Source organism: Eulemur rufifrons, chromosome 20 (assembly GCF_041146395.1).
Source record: "Eulemur rufifrons isolate Redbay chromosome 20, OSU_ERuf_1, whole genome shotgun sequence".
NCBI lineage: Eukaryota > Metazoa > Chordata > Mammalia > Primates > Lemuridae > Eulemur > Eulemur rufifrons.
This window is the reverse complement of record NC_091002.1, coordinates 50,908,993-50,929,753: the sequence shown is the minus strand read 5'-3', so window position 1 is coordinate 50,929,753 and position 20,761 is coordinate 50,908,993. Positions and strand designations below refer to the sequence as shown.

Here is a 20,761-nt window from a genome sequence, read left to right as displayed (position 1 = left end):
TTCCTGGGCGTGGCTTTGGGCTGTGGTCACTCATACTTGGCTCAAAATAAACGTTTAAATTATTTTGCTGAGTTTGGGTTGTTTTCTGTTTACATGTTGTAAATGGGCCTCTGTGTGAGATGCTTGTTTTCCAGGTAGTGCACTTACCCGTGGTTGAAGTTTCCTGAGTGAGACTGGGTTTGTAACCAGTTCTGTTCATGTTTTACCTTGTTCTAGCTGAAGACGCAGGAAAGCCATCCACGGGGATCTGTAGATGGGGATTAGAGGATTCTGTTTTGGGGGTGTCATTCTTTTGTAAAGGGAAGGGCCCATTGTGAAAGGAGAATGGAGAACTTTTTCTTTTCAGGGCAAGTGCACGTTCAGGCAGATCTGTTTTAGCAAAGAGAACTTAACAAAAGTTGAGGAGCAGAAAATTGGTTCCCTTAAAATTATCCTTGCCTTAGTTCTTAGTTCCCTTGGAAAGTCTGTGTGTGCATACTGCAGTGTGAAGATTCTTGCTGTAAAAAAATTACAGGTGTCAGCAATGAGTGAGGGAGGCCAGAGAGGACACTGTGTGACTTTGGGCAAGTGACTTAACCTCTCTGACACTCAGCCTCCGCTGTACTCAGTTTAGGATAATTTGAGCGGGGTTTATAAGGGACTGTTTGCACAGGTAGAGGGTAGGGAAAGCACAGAGTTGGTGCGTTAGCCTGGAGCTGGTGACAGTGGAGGTGTTTCTCTCCCGGGACTCCATAGGATAAGGGGGGAGCTGCTACAGAACCAGGCGAAGGAATTCCCGGAGAGGGCTTCCTGGCTGGAGGTGTGACCTTCAGCCTGGGGATCTGAGGGCAGGGACGTGAATGTCCCAGCCTCCTTACAGAGAGCAGCCTGGAAGAGCAGGTGGAAGATCCCCGGCATGCAGTAGGACCCTCAGGGTTATTGTAGGGAATACATTTTAAAATCTGTGTGTAGAAGGTTTAGAAGTGGTTCCTGGCAAATGACTTCTGTGGACCAGTAGACACTGAGCTTAACATTTTATAGAACAGCCCTAACAATGTCTCAGGTGGAGCCCTTCTATTTATTGAATGCCCTTCCAGTCATTTTTAAAAGCTCTATCCTGTAATCATAAAACATCTCAGTCTCTGTCAGACTCCAGACCCTGGGCTGTCATCGCTGTCTGGCCTAGCTGTGCTCACTAAATGGATGCTGTTATAAGGAGTCTGAGTTCACTTTTCTGGGCGCCCACTGCACAGTGTGTAGTCCAGTAGAACTTCCTGTGATGATGGAGATGTTCCAATCTGTCCTGTCCAAATGGTACCCACTGGAAACATGTGCTGTGAGCTCTTAGAATGTGGCCTGTGGGACTGAGGAACTGAGTTTTTACATTTTGTTTAATTTTAATTAATTTAAACTTAATGTTGCACGTGGCTACTGGTTACTGTATTAGACAGCATGAGGAGATCCTTGTTAAGGAGACGCAGTGGGGCCCGAGGGGCCGCTGGCCGTGGGCAGTCAGCCTGTAGCATCCCTGGTCTCTCCAGCCCTTGCCTGGGACCATACTGACAAGACCCACTTCCCCTGGGCTGGACCCCTCTCGACAGCTAGGAGCCAATGACGAGAGACAGAACCAAACCTTATGAGCTGGACCAAGAGCAGTAGGATGCTGATGACACAACATGTAGAGCATCTGCCTGGGGACAGTGCGGTGGACAAGTCCATACTCTTGTCGAGATTTCTCATGGGTGGATTTCAGCCACAGCAGCTGTCTGTGTATGCCCTGACCCGTACAAGCACACGGCCACCGCAGATGGCAAGACCATCCTTGTGGACTTTTGGGACATGCATGCCTCTTACTACCACAGGGCCCATGCCTGCATCATGGTGTTTGATGTGCAAAGGAAAGTCACCTATAAGAACCTGAGCACCTGGTATACAGAGCTTCAGGAGTTCAGGCCAAAGATTTCATGCTTCATGGTGGCCAGTAAAAATGATGGAGACATAAAGGTGACCCAAGAGAGCTTTAATTTTGCCAGGAAGTCCTTGCCCCCATGTCTCAGCTGCTGATGGTACCAATGTCACCGTCAATGAAGAGCGTCAATGAAGCTCTTCAATGACGCAGTTCGATTAGCTGTGTCTTACAAACAGAACTCCCAGGACTTCAGGGATGGATTTTGCAAGAGCTCGAGAACTTCAAATTGGGGCAGAAAGAGGAGGATGTGCCTGACCCAGGGCAGCGGGGCAGCATCGCGAGCCCATCAGAGGAGGCAGCCTCTCCCCACAGCTGGTGAGCTGGGGCTGGGGCCCCTTTCTAAATACCCCTCCCATCGGCAACCTCCAGTTCTGAATGGAGACACCTCCAGGCCGTGCCTTGTTCTGCCTCCTGTGAACCTGCCCATCCCATTTTCCTGGCTCGTGATACAGGGACGAGGTCAGCACCAGTGCACTCTCTGGACAGGGTGGGAGGTCCACAAAGCACAATTAGGGATCAGTGTCATTCACACCTTCCCCACTCCCTACTCCCCAGGGCAGATAGTGAAGAGAATCAGGGAACATGCCTGGGTGTCTCTTTAATAAAAGGAATTTAGGTCATTTGGTTTTTTTCTTCCTAAAACTGACCTCAGGGACTGTTCCTTATGCTTCTGCCTAGGCAGCGCTCACCCCTGTTCCGTCCCCTGCAGAATCCGTGGGCCCTCCCTTTTCCCACGTGGTCTCTCATCCCTTTTCCTCTCTAGTCTCCCAGCATCTTTATTTAAAATGTTTTTGAGCAGACAGCTATTCATTCCAGATTTGGGGGCACCCACTCTGTTTTAGGAGCTCTTCTAGGAGAGGGCGAGGTCACAGGAGCAGGTTTGCCATTGGCTCTGAGTACAGCCCGGTGACAGGTCTAGCCTAGTGAGACACAGTGTCGGCAAACGTCAGGGGTCAGTGCAGCCGCACCACAGGCGCACCCATGTGGATTACAAGAAATGGACTTTAAGAAGAGCTCCCTTTAAAACCCCTGTTTCGGCGTAGGAGGCTGTCCATGCCCTTGTGGTCTCGAGGACCAGGCGGACATCCTTCGTGCCTCCCGTGGGGCCGCGCGCTGTGGCGGAGCCGTGGGGGCCTCGCGTGTTTCTGCGGTCGACTGTGCATCGTCTGCTTTGCTTTCATTAATGTATTTTGTTTTTGTTGTTTCCTCTTTTACTGTAAAGGTTGAATGACACACAAAATAAGGATATCCTTATTAGAAGGTAAATGCCACCAGATAGCAGCGTGGAACAGAGTTGAATTTGTGCGTCTCACGGGGAAGAGCCGCATCACCCAGCCAGTCTCCAAACAAACCGAAAGGGCAAAAGCAAGGAACGTGCGAAGTCAGGCAGGATTCAGAGTCCAGGGCTCCGGGGGGCTTTGCGATTGACCCCCTTCTGTGCGACTGCTCCTCAGGTGTCGTGTCACCCGCGTTGGGAAGCCTGGATTCCAGAGTGCCGGGACGCCGGCGGGACTGCCGCGGGCCCAGCTGCGGATGTGCCTGTGTGGCCCCGTGAGCTGCTTCTGTCCCCTGGCAGCTGTTTCCACGCTCCGCCCTCCGCTCCCCCGCAGTGGCGCTGGCTCGGTAAGTCTCTGCACCTGTCTTTGCCTCAGTTTCCTCGTCTGCAGAGCGGGGGTAGTGAAAGTACTTTCCTCACAGGGTTTATGAGGGCAAATGAGTTAACCCCTGAAAAATACTTAGAGCAGTGTCTTGCAAGCAGTGAGGTAGCGGTCTTGAATGTTTATTGTTGAATTTATTTCTAGGTACTTTTCGTATTTGGCACAAATGGGATTTTAAATTTTAATTTTCGAGTTTTGCTGCTGTTATAAGGATAGTTGATTTTTTTATATAAACCTAATAACCTGCAACCTTGCTCAGTTCATTTCTTATTAATTGTCGTTTTGTAGATTTCCCTGGGATTTTCTGTCAAACATCTCTTCTGTAAATAGGGACAGTGTTCTTCATCCTTTCTTCTTCTGCTTTTTCTTTACTGCAGTGTCTGAAAGGACAGTGTGGCACAGCAGTGGGGAACATCCTGGCCTTTTTCTCGAGCTCAAGGGGTGACAGTTCAGTTTTTCTCCATTAAGTGTGATGAGCCTTTTGCAGATGCCCTTTCTGCGGGTGCAGGTGCCCGTCTGTCCCTGGCTTGCTGGGCGTCGGATTTTCCTGATCCTGAGTGTGCGCTGAACTCTGTCTCGTGCGTGTCGGTGTGGTGAGGTACGTGGTGTGGTGAGGTACGTCGGCTGAGCTCTGACTGCTGATGAGGCCTGTGTTCCCGCGCAGCCCTCCCGGGTCTCCGTGTGGGGTCCTCTCTGGACTGCTGGATCCAACTGGATGATACTTTGTTAAGAGTTCTTTGCATCTGTATTCGTGGAGGGTGTTGGTTTGTAATTTTCATTTCTCATAATGTCGGGTTTTGGTACTAGGGCCTCATAGGATGAGTTGGATAGTGACCCTACTTCCTCTGTTTTCTGAAAAACTTTGTGTAAAATTGGTGTTCTTTATGTCTTGACTGTTTTCTGGGATTTACCAGGAAAACAATCTGAGTCTGGTGTTTTTGTTTGGGGAATGTTCTTTTAGAACAAATTCAACTTTTTGAGCTATTTAGAACGTCTGTCTGTTCTTGTGTTTATTTGGTCAGTTGTATTTCTCAAGAAATTTGCCATTTCGTGTAAGTTGAATTTGTCGGCATGAAGTTGTTCATAGCGCTGTCTTGTCCCTGCTGTCTGTGGGTCAGACTGATAACTGTCGCTCACTTCCTGGTGTTGGCGATTGGTGCTCTCGTCCCTCCTCGGCCAGGCGAGCTGCAGGTTCGTCGATTCAGTTTGCCTTTTCTATGAGCCAGGGTTTTTCCTGTTATTTTTTTAATTGTCTTTCTATTTTCTCTTTTGTTTATTTCTGTTCTTTATTATTTTCTTCCTTCTACTAACTTCAGGCTTTGTTCTTTTTCAGTTTTCTTGACTTGGAACTTGAGGTTATTGGCTTTAGATCTTTCTTCTTGACTGTTTTTTTTTCCATTAAAGTGGGGGAATAAGGAAGGGAGTTCAATTTCCTTTTTTTTTTTTTCCTTGAGACGGTCTCACTCTGTCACCAGGGTAGAGTGTGGTGGTGTTATTGTAGCTCACTGCAGCCTCCAGCTCCTGAGCTCAAGCGATTCTCCCTTCTGGTCCTCCCAGAATGCTAGAATTACAGGCAGGAGCCACCATGCCCGGCCTCTTCTTTACTGATATAAGCTTTTAGAGCTATAAACTTCCTTCCAAGCACTACTTAGCTGCATCCCATAGATTTTGGTATTTTGCATTTTTATCATTTAGCTCAAAATATTTTATTTATCTTTTTATTTTTTTAGAGATGAGGTCTCGCTCTGTGGCCCAGCCTGGAGTGCAGTGTCTTGATCATAGCTCACTGCAGCCCTGAACTCCTGAGCTTAAGCGATTCTCCCATAATTAAAATATGTCTCTTGTAGGCAGCATATGATAGAGTCTGACTTTTAATCGACTTTGTCAATCTCTGCCTTTAAATTGGAATTTTTAAATCATTAACATTTAATGGAATTATTTGCGTGGTTAGACTCAGGTATTTACTATTTGCTTTCTGTTTGTCCCCTCTATTTTTTGTTCTCTAGTATCGTTTCTTGAAGTGTTTGAATAGTTTTTAGTATTTCATTGACTGTATCTGCTGGCCTTCTGGGTCTCTCTCTGTGTGACAGTTAGCAACTGCTCTGGGTGGCAGCTGGGTCTCTCTGTGTGACAGTTAGTAACTGCTCTGGGTGGCAGCTGGGCAGAGCTAGGACCTGCCCTCGCAGAGGCATGGAGACCTCACAGCCACGTGAGCCCCTTCAGTCCGCTCCTGACCCTTTTGTACGTTTTCGTGTGATTCCCTCTATACGAATTGGAAGCCCCCTAGACAATTTTATAATTTTTTCTAAGATCAACATATATAAAAATTCTTTTCTTTTCTTTTTTTTTTTTTTTTTGAGACAGAATCTCACTCTGTTGCCCAGGCTAGAGTGCCGTGGCGTCAGCCTAGCTCACAGCAACCTCAAACTCCTGGGCTCAAGCGATCCTCCTGCCTTAGCCTCCGAGTAGCTAGGACTACAGGCATGCGCCACCATGCCCAGCTCATTTTTTCTATATATATTTTTAGTTGTCCAGATAATTTCTTTCTATTTTTAGCGGAGACGGGGTATCACTCTTGCTCAGGCTGGTCTCGAACTCCTGACCTCGAGCGATCCTCCCGCCTCGGCCTCCCAGAGTGCTAGGATTACAGGCGTCAACCACCGAGCCCGGCCTATAAAAATTCTTAAGGAAGAAAAAAAATAGTCTTTTATATTTTCCATTTGTGTTGCTCTCCCGTTACTTCTCAAGATCCAGGCTTCTCTCTGGTATCAAATTCCTCCAACCTGAAGAACTTCCTTTCATGTTCCTGGTACAGCAGATATATGAGTGGCAGATTCTCTGAGTTTTCCACCATCTGAGAATGTCTTTGTCTTGCCTTCCTGAGGATGTTTCCACCGGGCACAGAAGGTGGTTCTTTCCTCCCAGCACTTGCACTGTTGTTCCGTGGCGGCTACGTGCAGTGCAGGGTCCTGGAACGGAGAAGGGACATCAAGGGAAAAACCGGTGAAACCCAGACCCCCTCTGGGGTTTAGTCAACGGCCACAGACCAGTGTTGGCTCCTAGTTCTGGCAGATGTGCTGTGCTCACGTCAGGGGCTGCTGTGAGGAGGACACGGGGAAGAAGTCTGTGCAGATACCTTTGCAACTTATCTGCAAATCTAAAACCATCCCAGAACAAAAGGTTTTTTAAAATACATCGACAGGAAGGGTGAGAAGAAGAGGGTGTGCCCATGGAGCGGTGGCCCAGCATGGGAGAGGAGGACACTGGAGGGGCGGGGTGGTGGGGCGAGGGCGGGGTTCCGGGGGTGCTGAGCAGACAGGGGCAACGAGGAGAGTGTGGGCAGGACCCTTCCGGTCAGAGAAAGGAGCTGCACGAGCAGAAAAAGAAGATTGGATGACCCCGTAGGCTGAATTGGAAACTAGGAGGTTCTGCAGACAGCTGGCCTGTAAACCCTTCCTGGTGTCGAGGCCACTAGAGTCGGGAGTGTTCCAGCCCGAAGGAGACTGAGACGTCGCGGCAGCTGAACACAGCGCATGATGGGAAGTCACTGTGGGGACAGCCCTGCTTGGGGCCCTGAGCAGTGGCTGGCAGTCGTGGACCACTGCTCGTGGCCTGGCTTTGTGGTGCCCTTGGTTCTGTGGGGGATGCCCTTGTCTGGGGGGACACACGGGGAAGTGTCCCAGGTATGGGGCGTCAGGTTAGCGACTTACTCTCAAATGATTCCGGGAAAAGGTCCTTTGTATTATTCTAACTTTTCTGTAATTGTGATCGATTCAGAATTAAAATCAAAACTATTGAGTGCCTCAGTGAGGGAGCAACCGCCACAAAGACAGTGTCTCCTCTTCAGTGGATCAAGGGGTGTGGACGGGGAGGCCTGCGTGAAGGACTGGTGTGTCCCACGCTTGTTGGCTTTGTGGTGATTTTGAAACAGTACACATACATTTTATCCCCTTCTGTGTATATACATGTCATACTTAAAAATGAGGGGCTCTGTGAGTTTTCCCTTATGTGGGGTACACAGAACAAGGCCATCTGGGAGCAGGGATGTCTGTGCTGGCGAGGGAAGAGGGGCTGTCCTGTCCTGGAGGGCAGGGCCGGCGTCCTCGTCACTTACCCTCAGCACCTGCGAGACACTCGGCTGTCAGGAGCGGTTGATATTCCATAGGGGGAGTATTCAGTGTTGCAGGAGGTTTACTGTTTTAGGTCCTTTGCACACAAATCTCAGTCCTGCCCCCAGGCAGCAGGCAGGCTGGCAGGCCGGGGGGGCAGGCTGGGGTCCACGTGGTGAGTGGCGTGAGAAAGTGGGGTCCGTCAGTTCACTGTTTGCCTCAAAAACCCGCCTCGAGATTCTCTGTGCCGGCCGCTTTGCTTTAGTCTCCGTTTGATGTTCAGGTTTAAACTGAGCTACAAATACGTAAACTTATTATGCAAATTTGACTCTTTTTAGGGGGCCATGATACTGTCAAGGCTGTTCTCAGCAAGACCGCGGACCGTGTTGGAGGGCGCGGGGCGCCAGCTGCTGTCCACCCTGGCTGGCCTCACGCCCGGCCGGCGCCTCCCGAGTCAGGCTGCTCCCAGGCTGCTCTCGGTGGGCCGTGCAGACCGCGCCAAGCATCAGGAGCCCCCCAGAAAGAAGCTGCTCTCCGAGAAAAAGCTGGTGAGACTCTCAGCTTAGGGCAGCCGGCTGCAGTCTCCTCCTTGGAGGGTGCAGGGTGTGGTGGTTTCTCCTCGGTCGTCTCCGTCTCCGTCGGTCCCGTGGCTGCTGCGCAGGGTCCTGCGCCGTGCTGTGCTTTGTGGAATGCAGCCGCGGGACGGTCCCCAAGGTGGGGAGGCGTGACCATGTTGCTTCCCGTGGGCAGGATGGGGCTCAGGCCTGCTGGCCTCGTCACTGGCCTGTGTCTTCCGTGTGTCTCGTGCATGCCCTTCACAGGTGTCTGCGTGACCTGAGAACATCTAGGGGACAGGGGACCTCTTATAGTTCTCTAAGCCCTACACGCTGTTCTTGTTCTGTTTACCAAAACCTATTTAAAACGTGAACGGTCTTTGAATAAATGCAAGAAAGTGCGAGTTACTGCCCAGGTCCTTTCCTCCCCCACGGAGGGGTCCCGATGGGCACAGGACGGTGCTCCTGGCAGGGACGTGCCGGCAGGACGTGCGCCCACACGGCCCGAGTTCCACGTGGCCCGTCCCTTCCCCGGCGATAGAAAGTGATTCCAGGTCTCTCCCGTGCCACGCCCACCGGTTGTGCTCATTTTCCTGTCAGGTGGATTTTGGTTGTATTGTCATGTAACGAAACCACACATTGAGTTTTAGAAATAGTAATTCATGGTTTTTCCACGTGGTGGTGCCAGAGAATCTTAAAATATCCCTGCATTTTCTTTTAAAAAAAAAGCTGCGTTTGTGGAGCGTTGACTGGAAATGCAGTGCAGGTTGCCTGCGGGGCAGGTGCGTCTACCTGGCGGGTGTGCGGAAGGCGGGCCCTGCGGCCTCGGGCAGCGCCAGCCTGCGTGTGTTAACCTAGTGAGTCCCCGTTCTTTAGCCAGAGGGTGCCTGCCTTAGGGGCCTGAAGGAAAACGGTCTCTCAGATAAAGGGCTGTGTTTGTGTCACTACATTTTAAAAATGAGCCCTGTCTTAGTCTGGCCATAGAAAACATTCCTGCCTCAGAGTTGAAAGCCTGACAGTCGTGCAAGGACTTCGCCTCTCCTGTTCCCCGCTGCGTCCTAAGGGACTGAAACTTCCCATGAGTGGAAAGCTATTCTCTGAGTACTGTGTTTCTGTGTGGGGGAAAAAGGTGGAAAGACATTTTATTTAAGGCACATTTCTAAGCAAGGTCTGTTTTCCCTAAGTTAGAAACGCTGAGTTCGTTTTTGAAGTGCGTATTCCGTACTGTCCACCCTTTATTACTGGTTTACCTTGACTTCGAGTACGAGTGACTTGTAGGAACTGTGGTTTTGTCTCTGGATTTTAGGGGAGATTAGCAATATTAATACATTAGCATCTAATTTTAATAGGTATCGTAGAAAAGGTACATTGCAAACGGAAGCTGGGGCTCTTGGAAGGATCTCAGCGTCTGTAGTGACAGGCTGTGTTGTGCTCTCTGCAGAAAAGGCACTTTGTAGACCAGCGCAGGGTGCTCGTGCGCGGGGGCGACGGGGGTGCTGGCGCGAGCTGCTTCCACAGCGAGCCGCGGAAGGAGTTCGGGGGCCCGGACGGTGGTGACGGAGGGAACGGCGGCCACGTCATCCTGAGAGGCAGGTGCCGGGGGGCTCGGGGAGGGGCGCTGAGGCTGCTGGGCCTGCGGGGGGAAGGGCCACCTCCTCGTCCTCTCATGCATGTGAATTAAAAACTTGGTGCGTGGACATCGTTTTTATAAATTATGTGCTGTGCTTAAACAGTGCACCAAGAAAGCGACTTTGCACATGTTTTGTTTGGTTTTATCAATTGTGGGAGCACTGACACAGTAGCACACGCCAAAGGATACAGTGGTTCCTCCCACGCACATGCCGGGAGGGTATCGGTTCCGCTCAGCACACGTTTAGCACAAATGCCCACAAAGCTGGGAGCAGAACAGTCACAACGCAATCAAGTGTCGCTGTTTTCAAATTGATGATGGCATTATGAGTAATTTTAAGTTTTCAGAAAGGGTAGTATTTTTTGAAGGAAAATAGACTTTAGATTTTTTATAAAAATCATGTTGATGGTTTCATAACCTTTGTTACAACTTCATGCCGTGTTTCCATACGTGTTTTCTAAGGTCTTAAACTGCACAAGCAAGCATTAGCAATTGACCAGGATTGTTTTAGCACAAAGGAATGTGAAGGTTCTTGCTCTGACTCTAGTTGACCAGCAAGTCAAGTCTCTCTCGGCGGTCCTGTCGCAGTACCAGGGTTTCCACGGAGAAGACGGCGGCAGGAAGAACTGCTTTGGGCGAGGCGGAGCTGTCCTCTACGTCCGGGTAAGCCGCGGCCACCGGAGCTGGCTCTGTCCCTGTTGCTCAGGATCGACCAGCTCCCCGGGTGGGGTGTGACCCAGAGGGGCCCTGCGGCCCGACGGGTGTGGCCAGGAAGCAGCAGGGCAGGCGGCGGCGGCAGGCGGGAGCAGTCCTGTCCCCGAGCACACGCCCAGACAGGTTTCTGTGCTGGTGTCAGGCCACTCCTAGTAAAAACACCATGAAATAATTATTTTTAAAAAAGAGGAACCCATGGAGCACACTGTTCCCCAGGAGCTGCCTGTGACTGCAGGAGGCTCCACGGCACCTGCTTCGTGAGCTGAGTTTGCTCTTCCCTTAGGTCGGCTGTTCTGGGAGCTTCGGTTTACCCTGGTGTTTTAGAAACACTGTTGAAAAAGCCATTTATGCGGTCTGAGGGGTGTGTTCCCAGCCCCATGAAATCCTGAGCCTCGGACCTTTTCCCTGGAGCTGGGAAGGGCAGAGGCCTGTGCTGTCCTGCCCGCCCCCCCCCCCCCCCCCCGTTCCCAAGCGGGGCTGCCACTGAGGCACAGCCCGCGCTTCCCTCCCTCGGCCTTCCCTCAGGAGCGTGCTAAAACGGTCTCCTCGCCGCTTGCAGAACCTGGCCTGATGCACGCCTGCTTCTTCAGGTCCCCGTGGGCACCTTGGTGAAGGAAGGAGGTGACGTCGTGGCTGACCTGTCGCGCCCGGGCGAGGAGTACGTCGCGGCGCTGGGGGGTGCGGGAGGAAAAGGCAACCGCTTCTTCCTGGCCAACGACAACCGCGCCCCCGTGACCTGTACCCCTGGACAGCCGGGTCAGGAGCGAGTTCTCCACCTGGAGCTCAAGACAGTGGCCCACGCTGGGATGGTAGGTGTCCCCTGCCACTGGCGTCTGCGTCCACGTTGGACCGTGGGAGATCCGCTGTCCCCGAGGAGGGATGTCCGGTGACTTAGAGAGAAGCACAGCTTCGCAGCTCGCGGCTTCCGCGGTGACTGCTCGCTTGCTGCCGTAGAGTCACGTGACCGTGTGCGCTGTTCTTCCAGGTTGGCTTCCCCAACGCCGGGAAGTCCTCGCTGCTGCGAGCCATCTCGAACGCCAGGCCGGCCGTGGCTGCCTACCCGTTCACCACCCTGAACCCGCATGTCGGCATCGTCCACTACGAAGGCCACCAGCAGGTTGCAGGTAGAACTTCCGACACTCTGTCCAAAGGTTAGGTTTAAATGATGTGATTCGGAAAAACAATTATGTAACTCTTCGGTTTTGCTTCCCATGTGGAATGCAGCATTTTCTAATCTGAACAGTGTCGGTGACTCTGTTCTCTGTCAAAGTTACGGTCCCGCCCCTCCCCCTGGGAGTCTGTTAGTTACGGTTCAGGAGCCGAGTTTGAACTCCGGCCGTGGCCTTGTCCCTGCCCCCTGCGCTTGTCCTCGCCTCTCGCCTGGGGACCCAGCAGCACCAGTCACGTCAACAGCGTGTGGTTTAGCTTTCCCTGTACCATTCGCGAGTGAACCTTCTCCAGAAGATGATGTACCCATTAAAAATAGTCAGCCTGCTGGTAAGGTTATTTGTACAGCACTTTATGTTTGCAAAGTGCTCTATGATAATTTCTATCTGTAATCAAATTATTAAGAGGGTACAGGAAGCCATTTTCCCTCTTTTTGAATCATTTTTAAAGCCAGAAAGAGAAGGGTGTGTTAAATGTTCGTTATTAGGCTGATCCATCATCATGCCTGCCACCCAAGTACTTCCAAGAGTTTTTCAGAACTGACAGCTGAAATTTCTCGATGTCAGTTGGCCCAGTGAATCACCACGGTGGTGGCTCAAACAGCTGCAGTTCCGGGCCCTCCTTGGAAGGAACGTCTTCGACCTGGGGAAACCTGGCCTCCGAGGGGGGCTCCAGGCCTCCCCTCCAGACCCGAGGTCGAAGGCGGGGTCGTGACGCCGTGTGCTCTGTCCCCCACAGTGGCAGACATCCCCGGCATCATCCCAGGCGCCCACCGGAACAGGGGCCTGGGCCTCGCCTTCCTCAGACACATCGAGCGCTGCCGGTGCCTCCTGTTCGTCGTGGACCTTTCCCTGCCAGAGCCGTGGACGCAGGTTGAGGATTTAAAATACGAGCTGGAGAAGTACGAGGCCGGCCTGTCCCAGAGACCCCATGTCGTCGTGGCGAATAAGGTCGACCTGCCCCAGGCCCGGGCCAGCCTCCCCCTGCTGCGGGAGCGCCTGGGGCAGGAGGTCATCGCGCTGTCGGCGGTGACCGGGGAGAACCTGGAGCCGCTGCTGCTGCGCCTGAAGGTGCTACATGACGCCGACGCGGAGGCTGCGCTGCGCCAGGGCCGCCGGCCGCTCCGGTGGTAGCCGGGCGCTGCCGTCACCGCCCCCCGAGGACCGGGAGCTGGCGCAGGGCTCGGGTGCCGTGTCGACGGAAGGCAGCGCGGCCTCCAGGCCCCTCACGGGTAAACCCGAGTGTAAACCGTCAGTGGCTTTGAGTGTGTAAGAGAAGGCGCTTTGTGAACGTCTGGGTGTCCGTGTTTCTGGCTCCTGCGTCACCTTGGGTCCCCCCGTCAGGTGCCCCCGACCCTCTGGCCTGAGATTCCCTGGGGTGGTGGAGCATTCTGTGCCCCCAACTCCCAGCCTGCCGCACCCCTTGTGTTGCACCCCTGTCACCTGCTGACTGATGAGCTGGGGTTGCCTCATTTGTGCTAGTGTCACCCCTAAGCAGGCCAGCACTGCTGGCGGACGCTACCAGGTGCTGCTGTGCGGGGGGTCCCGGGGGGCCCAACAGGAGGCCGTGGCCGGGGTGCAGACCCTCAGCGCTGTGCCCTCTCTGCCGTGGCTTGCTGCGGAGGTGGACCTCTGGGTTCCACAGTGGGATCGGGTCTGCCCGGCTACCCAGCAGCCCTGCCGGGCAGCAAGGCCCAGGCCAGTGTCTTGGGGGTGCTCCCTGCTGCGTGAGGGGCCCCGAGGACAGGAAGCATTTCCCTGCCAAGGCGGCAGCAGGTGCGGCTCTGTGCTTTCCTCAGATGTCTCTGTCTGAGGAGAGCAGGAAGGGCCGGCTCCTTCCTGTTCTCAGAACGCCGCGCTGCGCCAGCCGCATGCCAAGAAGCCTGGCGGCTTCACGGCTCAATGCACCCAGCGTCCGACCCGGCCGCGCCTGCCTCAGCTTCAGCGTGTGCACGTGAGGTGTTAGCTGGAGGGGCGTGTGCCCCGGCGTTGTCAGCGGTATTCCCAACAGGTGACTGCGGCACGCACAGGTGTGGTGCCTCACACCCGAGAACACGGGGCTGCAGCTCCACTCGCTCCGTGTGCCTGTAATTTGAGGAGAAGCCTCGTCCTGGGCCAGGTGGTTACCTAGTCTCACCTGATCTCGTGGGGAACGAGTCCAGCCGTCTTCCTGAGGCTGGGCAGCAGCTACAGGAGCCTCGTGTTTGCCCCTGAAGCTGCCGCGTGGTAGAAAGTGGCCTCTTTCCTGCACGTGGGTGAAGTCTGCTGTCAGGATCGATTGCGCCGGAGCCATGTCCCCGCCGTGCCCGGCGTCCTCCGTGGCTGCACACAGGCCGGGTGAGGACAGCTCCGCAGCTGGAGGCACCGCCTGTCCCTGGGGGCCTTTACGGAGGGAGGTGATCAGAGGGGACCTTCAGCCTTTTGGGGAGACTGCCCCAGGGTGAGGGTCACACGGGGCCCCAGGCTGCCCTGCACCTTGGCGTGGGGCGTGCCTGAATAGTGAGCCCAGCCTGGGCTTTCAGGAGCGATTCCGTTTTGATCTCACATCAAGTCTGCAGTGGAACAGGAGAGTCCTTTTACCAGGAGCTTTATTTTAATGTCTTATAATTTCAAAGGTCCTTGTGTTCTAGAAGCCAGAGATGGTTTTGCATCTATTTGCTTTTTCTTTCAGGCCACCACAAAGGATTTGTAGAGTCAAACCAGGCCTGAGAGCGTCAATTATCTGTGGCTTTCATCTTCGTGCTGGGCACTCAGGATGCCGCCCCGCCCCCACCACGGAGCCCCCAGCCCGGCCTCCCCGCAGGTTAAAGCCCTCGCGGCCTCCCTCGGCGGACTGTGTTCTGGGGACCCGCCAGCTGTCCTTTGCTGAGCTCTCATTCCCACGTGGGGAGTCACAGGCGCTGAGGTTGCTCAAAATTCTGCTTACTGCGCAAAACCACGCACAAGGCATTTGCCACCGTGCTTTAAGAACTGATTGTTTTTCTCTCTATCCCTCTCTTGTCTAGGATGGTAAAGCTAGACTCAGTTTCCCCGCAGAGTTTTCTGGTTCCCATCTTTTTGGTTTAGAAACAAATTTTTGCCACAGTCTTTTTAAAATTGAGATATGTAATTCACATACTATAAAGTTCACCCCTTTAAAGTGTACAATTTGGTGGGTTTTGGTATATTCAGAAGGTTGTGCGACCACCACCGTTCCAGAACATTTTCATCATGCAGAAACCCTGTCCCGAGTGGCAGTCGCTCCCCACCCCACCCCCGGTCCCTGCCACCCACTAGTCCACGTTCAGTGTCTGTGGGTTGATTTGTCTGAGGGGAGAGTTCCCTGCGCCGCAGCAGGTGCGTGGAGGCTCAGCCGTTGCTGAGGTGGCCGGCACTGCCTTCCCGAGTCCGCAACGTGCTGGCAGGTGGAGGGCCCTCAGGCTGCCCCCAGGGGCAGGGTCTTTGTCCTGTTTCCGGCTGTGCCCCAGCAGCCTCAGAGGACCTGGTACAGAGAAGGCGGCCAGTGACTACTCATGGGATGAACAGGTGGGGGTGGCTGGTATTGGGTGTGTTTAGTTTCTCTGAGTTTGAAACTATTTTTAGAAGGCAAGTGTGCTAAAAGACTCACACTGAAAAACAACAGTCCCTTATTTTTTGAGACGAGGTCTCACCGTGTTGTCCAGGCTGGTCTTGAACTTCTGGGATTACAGGCTTGAGCCCCGCACCCGGCCCGGCCCGGCCCCTGTTTCAAATAAAGTTTCACCTGCCGTGCATCAGTCTCTCCCCCCGATCCCGCTGTGCGCTGTCACCAGCGCCTGCTGTTTCCGCGAGAACTGGTCTCCGCTAATCATCTGTGCCTTGGCTGCTGACCTCTCTCCACAGCCGTGGCGGACCAGGACTCAGCTTCCTCGGTCCACCTCCTGCTGCCCCCAGCGTGGTGACCTGGCGCGTGCTGTCCCTGGACCCAGAGCCGCGGCAGCCTGCCTGGCCCCATGCTGGGAGCCGGCTCTGCCCTGGGCAGGTTTGCCTCCCTTCCTCTGCCCTTCCGGGTGTCTTCTGTCTTCCGACATCTGTCCCCACCGATTGGTGACATTTCCCAGACACGCCAGCAGGCCGGCTTCCCTCTTTCCTGGAGGTGTCCTGGGCTTCCTGCCCCCTCTGGACCTGCTACCTCCAGGGCGGTGGGCAGGGGCCAGTGGGCAAGGCCCCCAGACTCCATCCGTGTCTTCCGCAGGGGCTCCCTCCGGGCGTCCCCGTGCAGCCTGCAGACACAGGGCCCCAGCTTTAGGACCCCAAATCCCCTCCACTCACCAACTTACAGGCCCGAGTGTCACCCCCAGGCTCGGTGTCCTCCGTTCCAGGGCCCCCCGTTCACCGGCTCAGCCCCTGTGGGCTTCCGAGGGTGTGGGGGCTCTGCCCTCCGCCCGGCCTGTCCGGAGTCTGGTGGGGATCTCTCGTCTGCTCGCCCTGCCCTGTGCGCTGTGCCTGCTCCTTTCCTGGCATTCAGTGGGGCCATGGTGGCAGTGGATGCGGCGCTCCCCCCGTTTCCAGGGCTGTGAGGCCTGCAGGCCGGGGGGCTGATGTGCTCGCTGTGGAGACCAGAAACCTGACTCAAACACACGTCTCGCTGTGGCAGGCGGGAGCTGTGGCAGCCCAGCCGTGCAGATCGCGGTGGCAGGGGCCCTTCTGCTCCTGGTGGGTGGGGTCTGCCTCCCACCCTGCACCCCCAACTGCCCTGTGACCAACAGAGAAGCTGAAGGGACATGTGCCTTCTGAGACCTGCCCTCCAAGGGCCTCGCAGCTTCTGTGCTGTCCTCTGGGCCCTGCCAGCGTCCGGCATGTGACTGCACACAGGCTGGTCCCCTGGCGGGCGCCAGGCTCAACTAAAACACGTGGGAAGCCGCGTGGAGCCAAGACACGCCGTCCAAAACGCCCACCCACGGACTCGTCGGCGCCACATGCTGGTTGCCTGGAGCTGGTGGGCGGTTCTAGAGGGTTCTGGAGGACTCCGTCGCGGACTCGGAGTTTGCTGTGTGGCGAGCGCTAGTGGGGTGAGGAGCCCTGGAGTGAGCTGTGCTGTCCGGGTGCCCGGATGTTTCCCAGTCGGGTCTGGGCTTCCTGGCCACCTGCCCGGCCGTCGGCATCCCAGCAGGCCGCCCTGGCACGTGCTGGCGTCTCCACTTGGGCGCAGCCGGGCGATGCCCACCCAGAGGCCCCGCCCCCTCAGGCTGCGGGGGGAGAGTTGGTGTCCTGCTGGAAGATAAAGTTTTGTCTACTCTCTAGCAGTCTCCTAGGGCTGCCCGGACAAAGTGCCACAAACTGGGTGGCTTCAAACACCAGACGTTGGTTCCCCCGTGGGCAGGGCAGTGCTCCCTGCGAAGGCTCTTCTGGCCGCAGGTGTCCCCCGGCTTGTGGCTGCCTTGAGTCGTTCTGCCTCTGCCTCCTTCACGTGGCCTCCCCATGTCTCTGTCCTATCTCAGGGACACCCGTCGTTGAAGTTAGGCCAGCGCTAAACCGGGAGGATCAGCTGGGCACGGTGGCTCACACCTGTAATCCCAGCACTCTGGGAGGCCGCGGCGAGAGGATCACTTGAGCTCAGGAGTTGACCAGCCTGAGTAAGAGTGAGACCCCTTCTTTACTAAAAATAGAAAAAATTAGCTGGATGTGGTGGTGGCACCTGTAGTCCCAGATACTTGGGAGGCTGAGGCAGGAGGATCGCTTGAGCCCAGGAGTCTGAGGCTGCTGTGAGCTAGGCTGACGTCACAGCACTCTAGCCTGGGCAACAGAGCAAGACTCGGTCAAAAAAAAAAAACCCAGGAGGCTGTCGCCTGAGATCCCGGAGATCTTCACTGTCTCTCGCAAAGCCTCCCCGGGTGTCTTCTGAGGGTCTGGATGGACGTGGATGTGGGGACACGGGGTTCAGCCCAGCACGGATCCCTCTTCCTTTGGTGTCATGTGCCCTTTGCTTCCTCTCGTGGTCCACGCCAGAGCGCCGGCTCCGCCTGCAGAACCCCCAGATCCCGGCCGCATGTGTCGCTGCAGCCCCGCATCCCAGCAGCCTCCTCCCGGGGCCGTCCTGCCTCTGCCTGGGCCTCCGCCTTCCCACGTGGCAGCCTGAGTGACCTGCGGGTCACGGGCCGCCCCTCGCTGGAGCCGAGCCCCAGGGGGCCGCAGTGGCTGCCTCGCCAGTCCCCTGCCTGTCAGCCACACTGAGGACGCTGCCAGTCTCCAGGCCTCCATGTCGCTGACCCCTGTGACCCGGTGCCCTTCTGGGACAGCCGTGTTCCGGCTGGGCAGACGCACTGTGGGCTCACGTGTCTGCCAAGGGGAGCAGCCGGAGCCTGGTGGTCTGTCACCGGCCGGGCCAAGAGAGCAGCCACATGCTGAGCTCTGGACATGGCAAAGGGCAGAGGCAGGGAACAGGCCTGTGGTCTTAGGGTGGGGGGGGGGCCGGAGGTGGCTGGGCCTTCCTGGGGATGGACTGTCCTGTTTGATGGAACCATGAACCTGCACGTGTGAACACGTCCCATAGAACCTGGAGTTTAATGGGCAAAAAGGTTCGGTTTGGGCAGATGAGAAGTCCTGGAGACGGACGGGGGTGATGGGAGCACAGGAACATGAGTGTGCTTAGTGCCGCTGGACTGTACGCGTAACAGTGGTTAAGACTGTAAGTTGTGTATTGCATGTATTTTGCCACGCTTTTAAAAATTGCGTAGAACCAAATACACACGCAGGAGGACGGGTGGGGGAGTCTGACTGCGGCAGGGGGGCGTCGCTGCCTCCCGCGTGGCCTCGTAGGATGAGACCCACGTTCCCGCTGGGGAAGCCGGCTGAGGGGCACCCGGATCTCCCTGTGCTGTTTCGCCCGGCAGCGTGTGGTCCACAGTGATCTCGGGTGAAAGGAAAGTGCAGCCGTGGGAGGCCCGCCCTCTGACGCAGCCGCTGGCAGCGCCAGGCAGGCTCAGCCCTCACCGTCCCTGGGCCCCGTCCCCAGCCTGGCGCTCCCGATGCACGGTTGCCGGAGGAGTGAGCAGGTGAGGTTAAATGAACGCACAAACGAGTCCGTTTGCAGTGTGCACAACCCCTGCGTCAGGCTCTGCGGGGAGCACCCTCCTGCGCTCTTGTGCGGCTGAGGATCCTGGAGTCTGGGACATGGGCAGCAGCTCCGCAGGGTGCAGAGTCCTCGCAGAGGGACTCCGTGCGGGCCCAGCTCTGCCTGCCGTGGGTGTGAATCACACTCTTACTGCCCGGACGGGCCCCCCCGTCAGCCCAGCACAAGGCCAGCACGTCTGCACTTGGAAGTGGGCCAGACGGAGTAGAGAGGACCCTCCGCGTGACGTGCTCACCTGCAGCCCGGCGTGCGGAGTGGCCACGCACGCAAGGGAGAGTCGGGGTGACCTCATCAGCCTGGCCGCTGAGCTCATGGGGTGCGAGACGGCTGCATGGGGGACTGTGACCACCCTGGGGGCGAGGAGTGGGCGCTGGGGACAGGGCTCGCGACAGGTGGGGCTGCGGATCGTCCCTTCTTGCAACACCCCCCCCCCGGTCCCTCAGGGAAGAGCAGCAGTGGGCACCTATGGGTCTGCCTGTCCCCAGAGCCGAGGTCACTTCTGCTGTGGTCTCCAGGGGGCCGCTCGCCCCGGGGCGGGATGTGGCAGTGACTGCTCACTGGTACGTGTCTGTCATTCCTCCTGCCCTGTGTTCTCCTCCAGTGGGGACATTGGGCCCGAGGTCAGTGGGAGGCACGAGCCGCCCTAGCCTGGGGGTCTGAAGTGCTTCAACCGCACCCAGGGCCCGGGCAGGACCCCTCTGGGCTCACAGAAGCCCTGAGTGTCACCTGGGATCCACAGCGAGGACAGAGCAAAGCCTCGTGGTCCTGGTGGCCCAGCCCCTCACCAGGCCCAGGGGTCCAGGCCACAGGCAGCGCCCCCAACCCCACGAGCCCCCGTCCCTTCCTTTCCGCAGAGCTCAAGGGCTCCTCCTCCCTGTCCCCTTCTCCTGGAATGTCCTTGTCAGGGGAGGGGCCTCGGGGACGGATAGGAGAGTGGCCTGGTTGGCTGAGACAAGCACAGGATCCACTGCGTGGACATACATGCCCAGAACATTACTTGAACACGAGTCTGAAACTGGAACGAAACTAAACATCCTGTATCTTGCTTGGTGAACCTGAGTAAAGGGACCAAGCCAGGGGGGAAGGGGTTGAAACGACAACTTTGATCGGCATGAACTGTCCTCTTTGGAGAACTGGACCAAGTGGGGGGGAGAGGGTGGCTGGAAGGAGGGACACCCCTGCCCGAAGCCTCCCTGCCTCTTCCAGCTCCTGGGGGTATGGGGGGCATGGAGGAGGGGGGCAGAAGCCTCGCCCTGCTCAGGGCAACCTGGGAGGCTGTGGCCCCGCTCAGCCTCCCTCCTTCTCACAGCCTCCAGCCTCCACGCTGCACACCCAGGCCCCCCCAGACCTGCCAAGCTCATGCTGTCGACCTGCTGTTGGGCTGGGAAGCCTCCCCCAGCACCTCTGCCTGGCGTGTCCTCAGGAAGGCCCCTGGGGCCCTAGCGACAGGCCAGCGGCTGGCAAAGCCCTGGGAAAGCCCTAAGGTGTTGGGGGGGAGATTGAAAAACTCCCCTAACAGCCCCTCCCCAGGCCAAAAGTGCATGCTGTAAGGAACTTCCTTGTCCCCCCCCTCCCCAACCAGGACAGCCCGTAGGTGGGCCCCGGGCTGGCGCTCCAACCAGCTGCCCTCGCTGGCGTACCCGTGGGTGCCTCCGCAGCAGCCAGTCCCCCCACCCCAGAGGTAGCGGACATGTGCCCGGGGTCTGCCTTCCCAAGGGGCTCTGAGCCCCTGCAGGAGCCTGCCCTGGGCCAGCCCTCAGGACCAGTAGGGGTCGGCGTCCACAGGTGATTAGAGCCATGTCTTGAAGGGCCAGTTCCAGGCCCAGGAAACATCGTGTGGCCCCCACAGAGCTGCTGGCCTACCAGGGGGCTCTCGCCTCCTGGCAAATCTG

At 56.2% G+C, this 20,761-nt stretch overlaps 1 protein-coding gene across 1 annotated transcript; it reads left to right on the top strand.

Moving 5' to 3' along the window:
- Positions 1 to 1,321: 1,321 nt before the first annotated feature.
- MTG2 (mitochondrial ribosome associated GTPase 2) lies at positions 1,322 to 14,624 on the top strand. Its single transcript, XM_069495794.1, is given in 15 exon segments — positions 1,322 to 1,671; positions 1,673 to 1,760; positions 1,763 to 2,024; positions 2,026 to 2,057; positions 2,060 to 2,143; positions 2,146 to 2,263; positions 3,171 to 3,209; positions 3,403 to 3,571; positions 8,054 to 8,263; positions 9,711 to 9,858; positions 10,447 to 10,562; positions 11,204 to 11,422; positions 11,599 to 11,737; positions 12,519 to 14,116; positions 14,451 to 14,624. Coding segments are annotated over 14 exon segments (2,100 nt in total). The 5' UTR covers positions 1,322 to 1,590; the 3' UTR covers positions 12,914 to 14,116; positions 14,451 to 14,624.
- Positions 14,625 to 20,761: the final 6,137 nt, after the last annotated feature.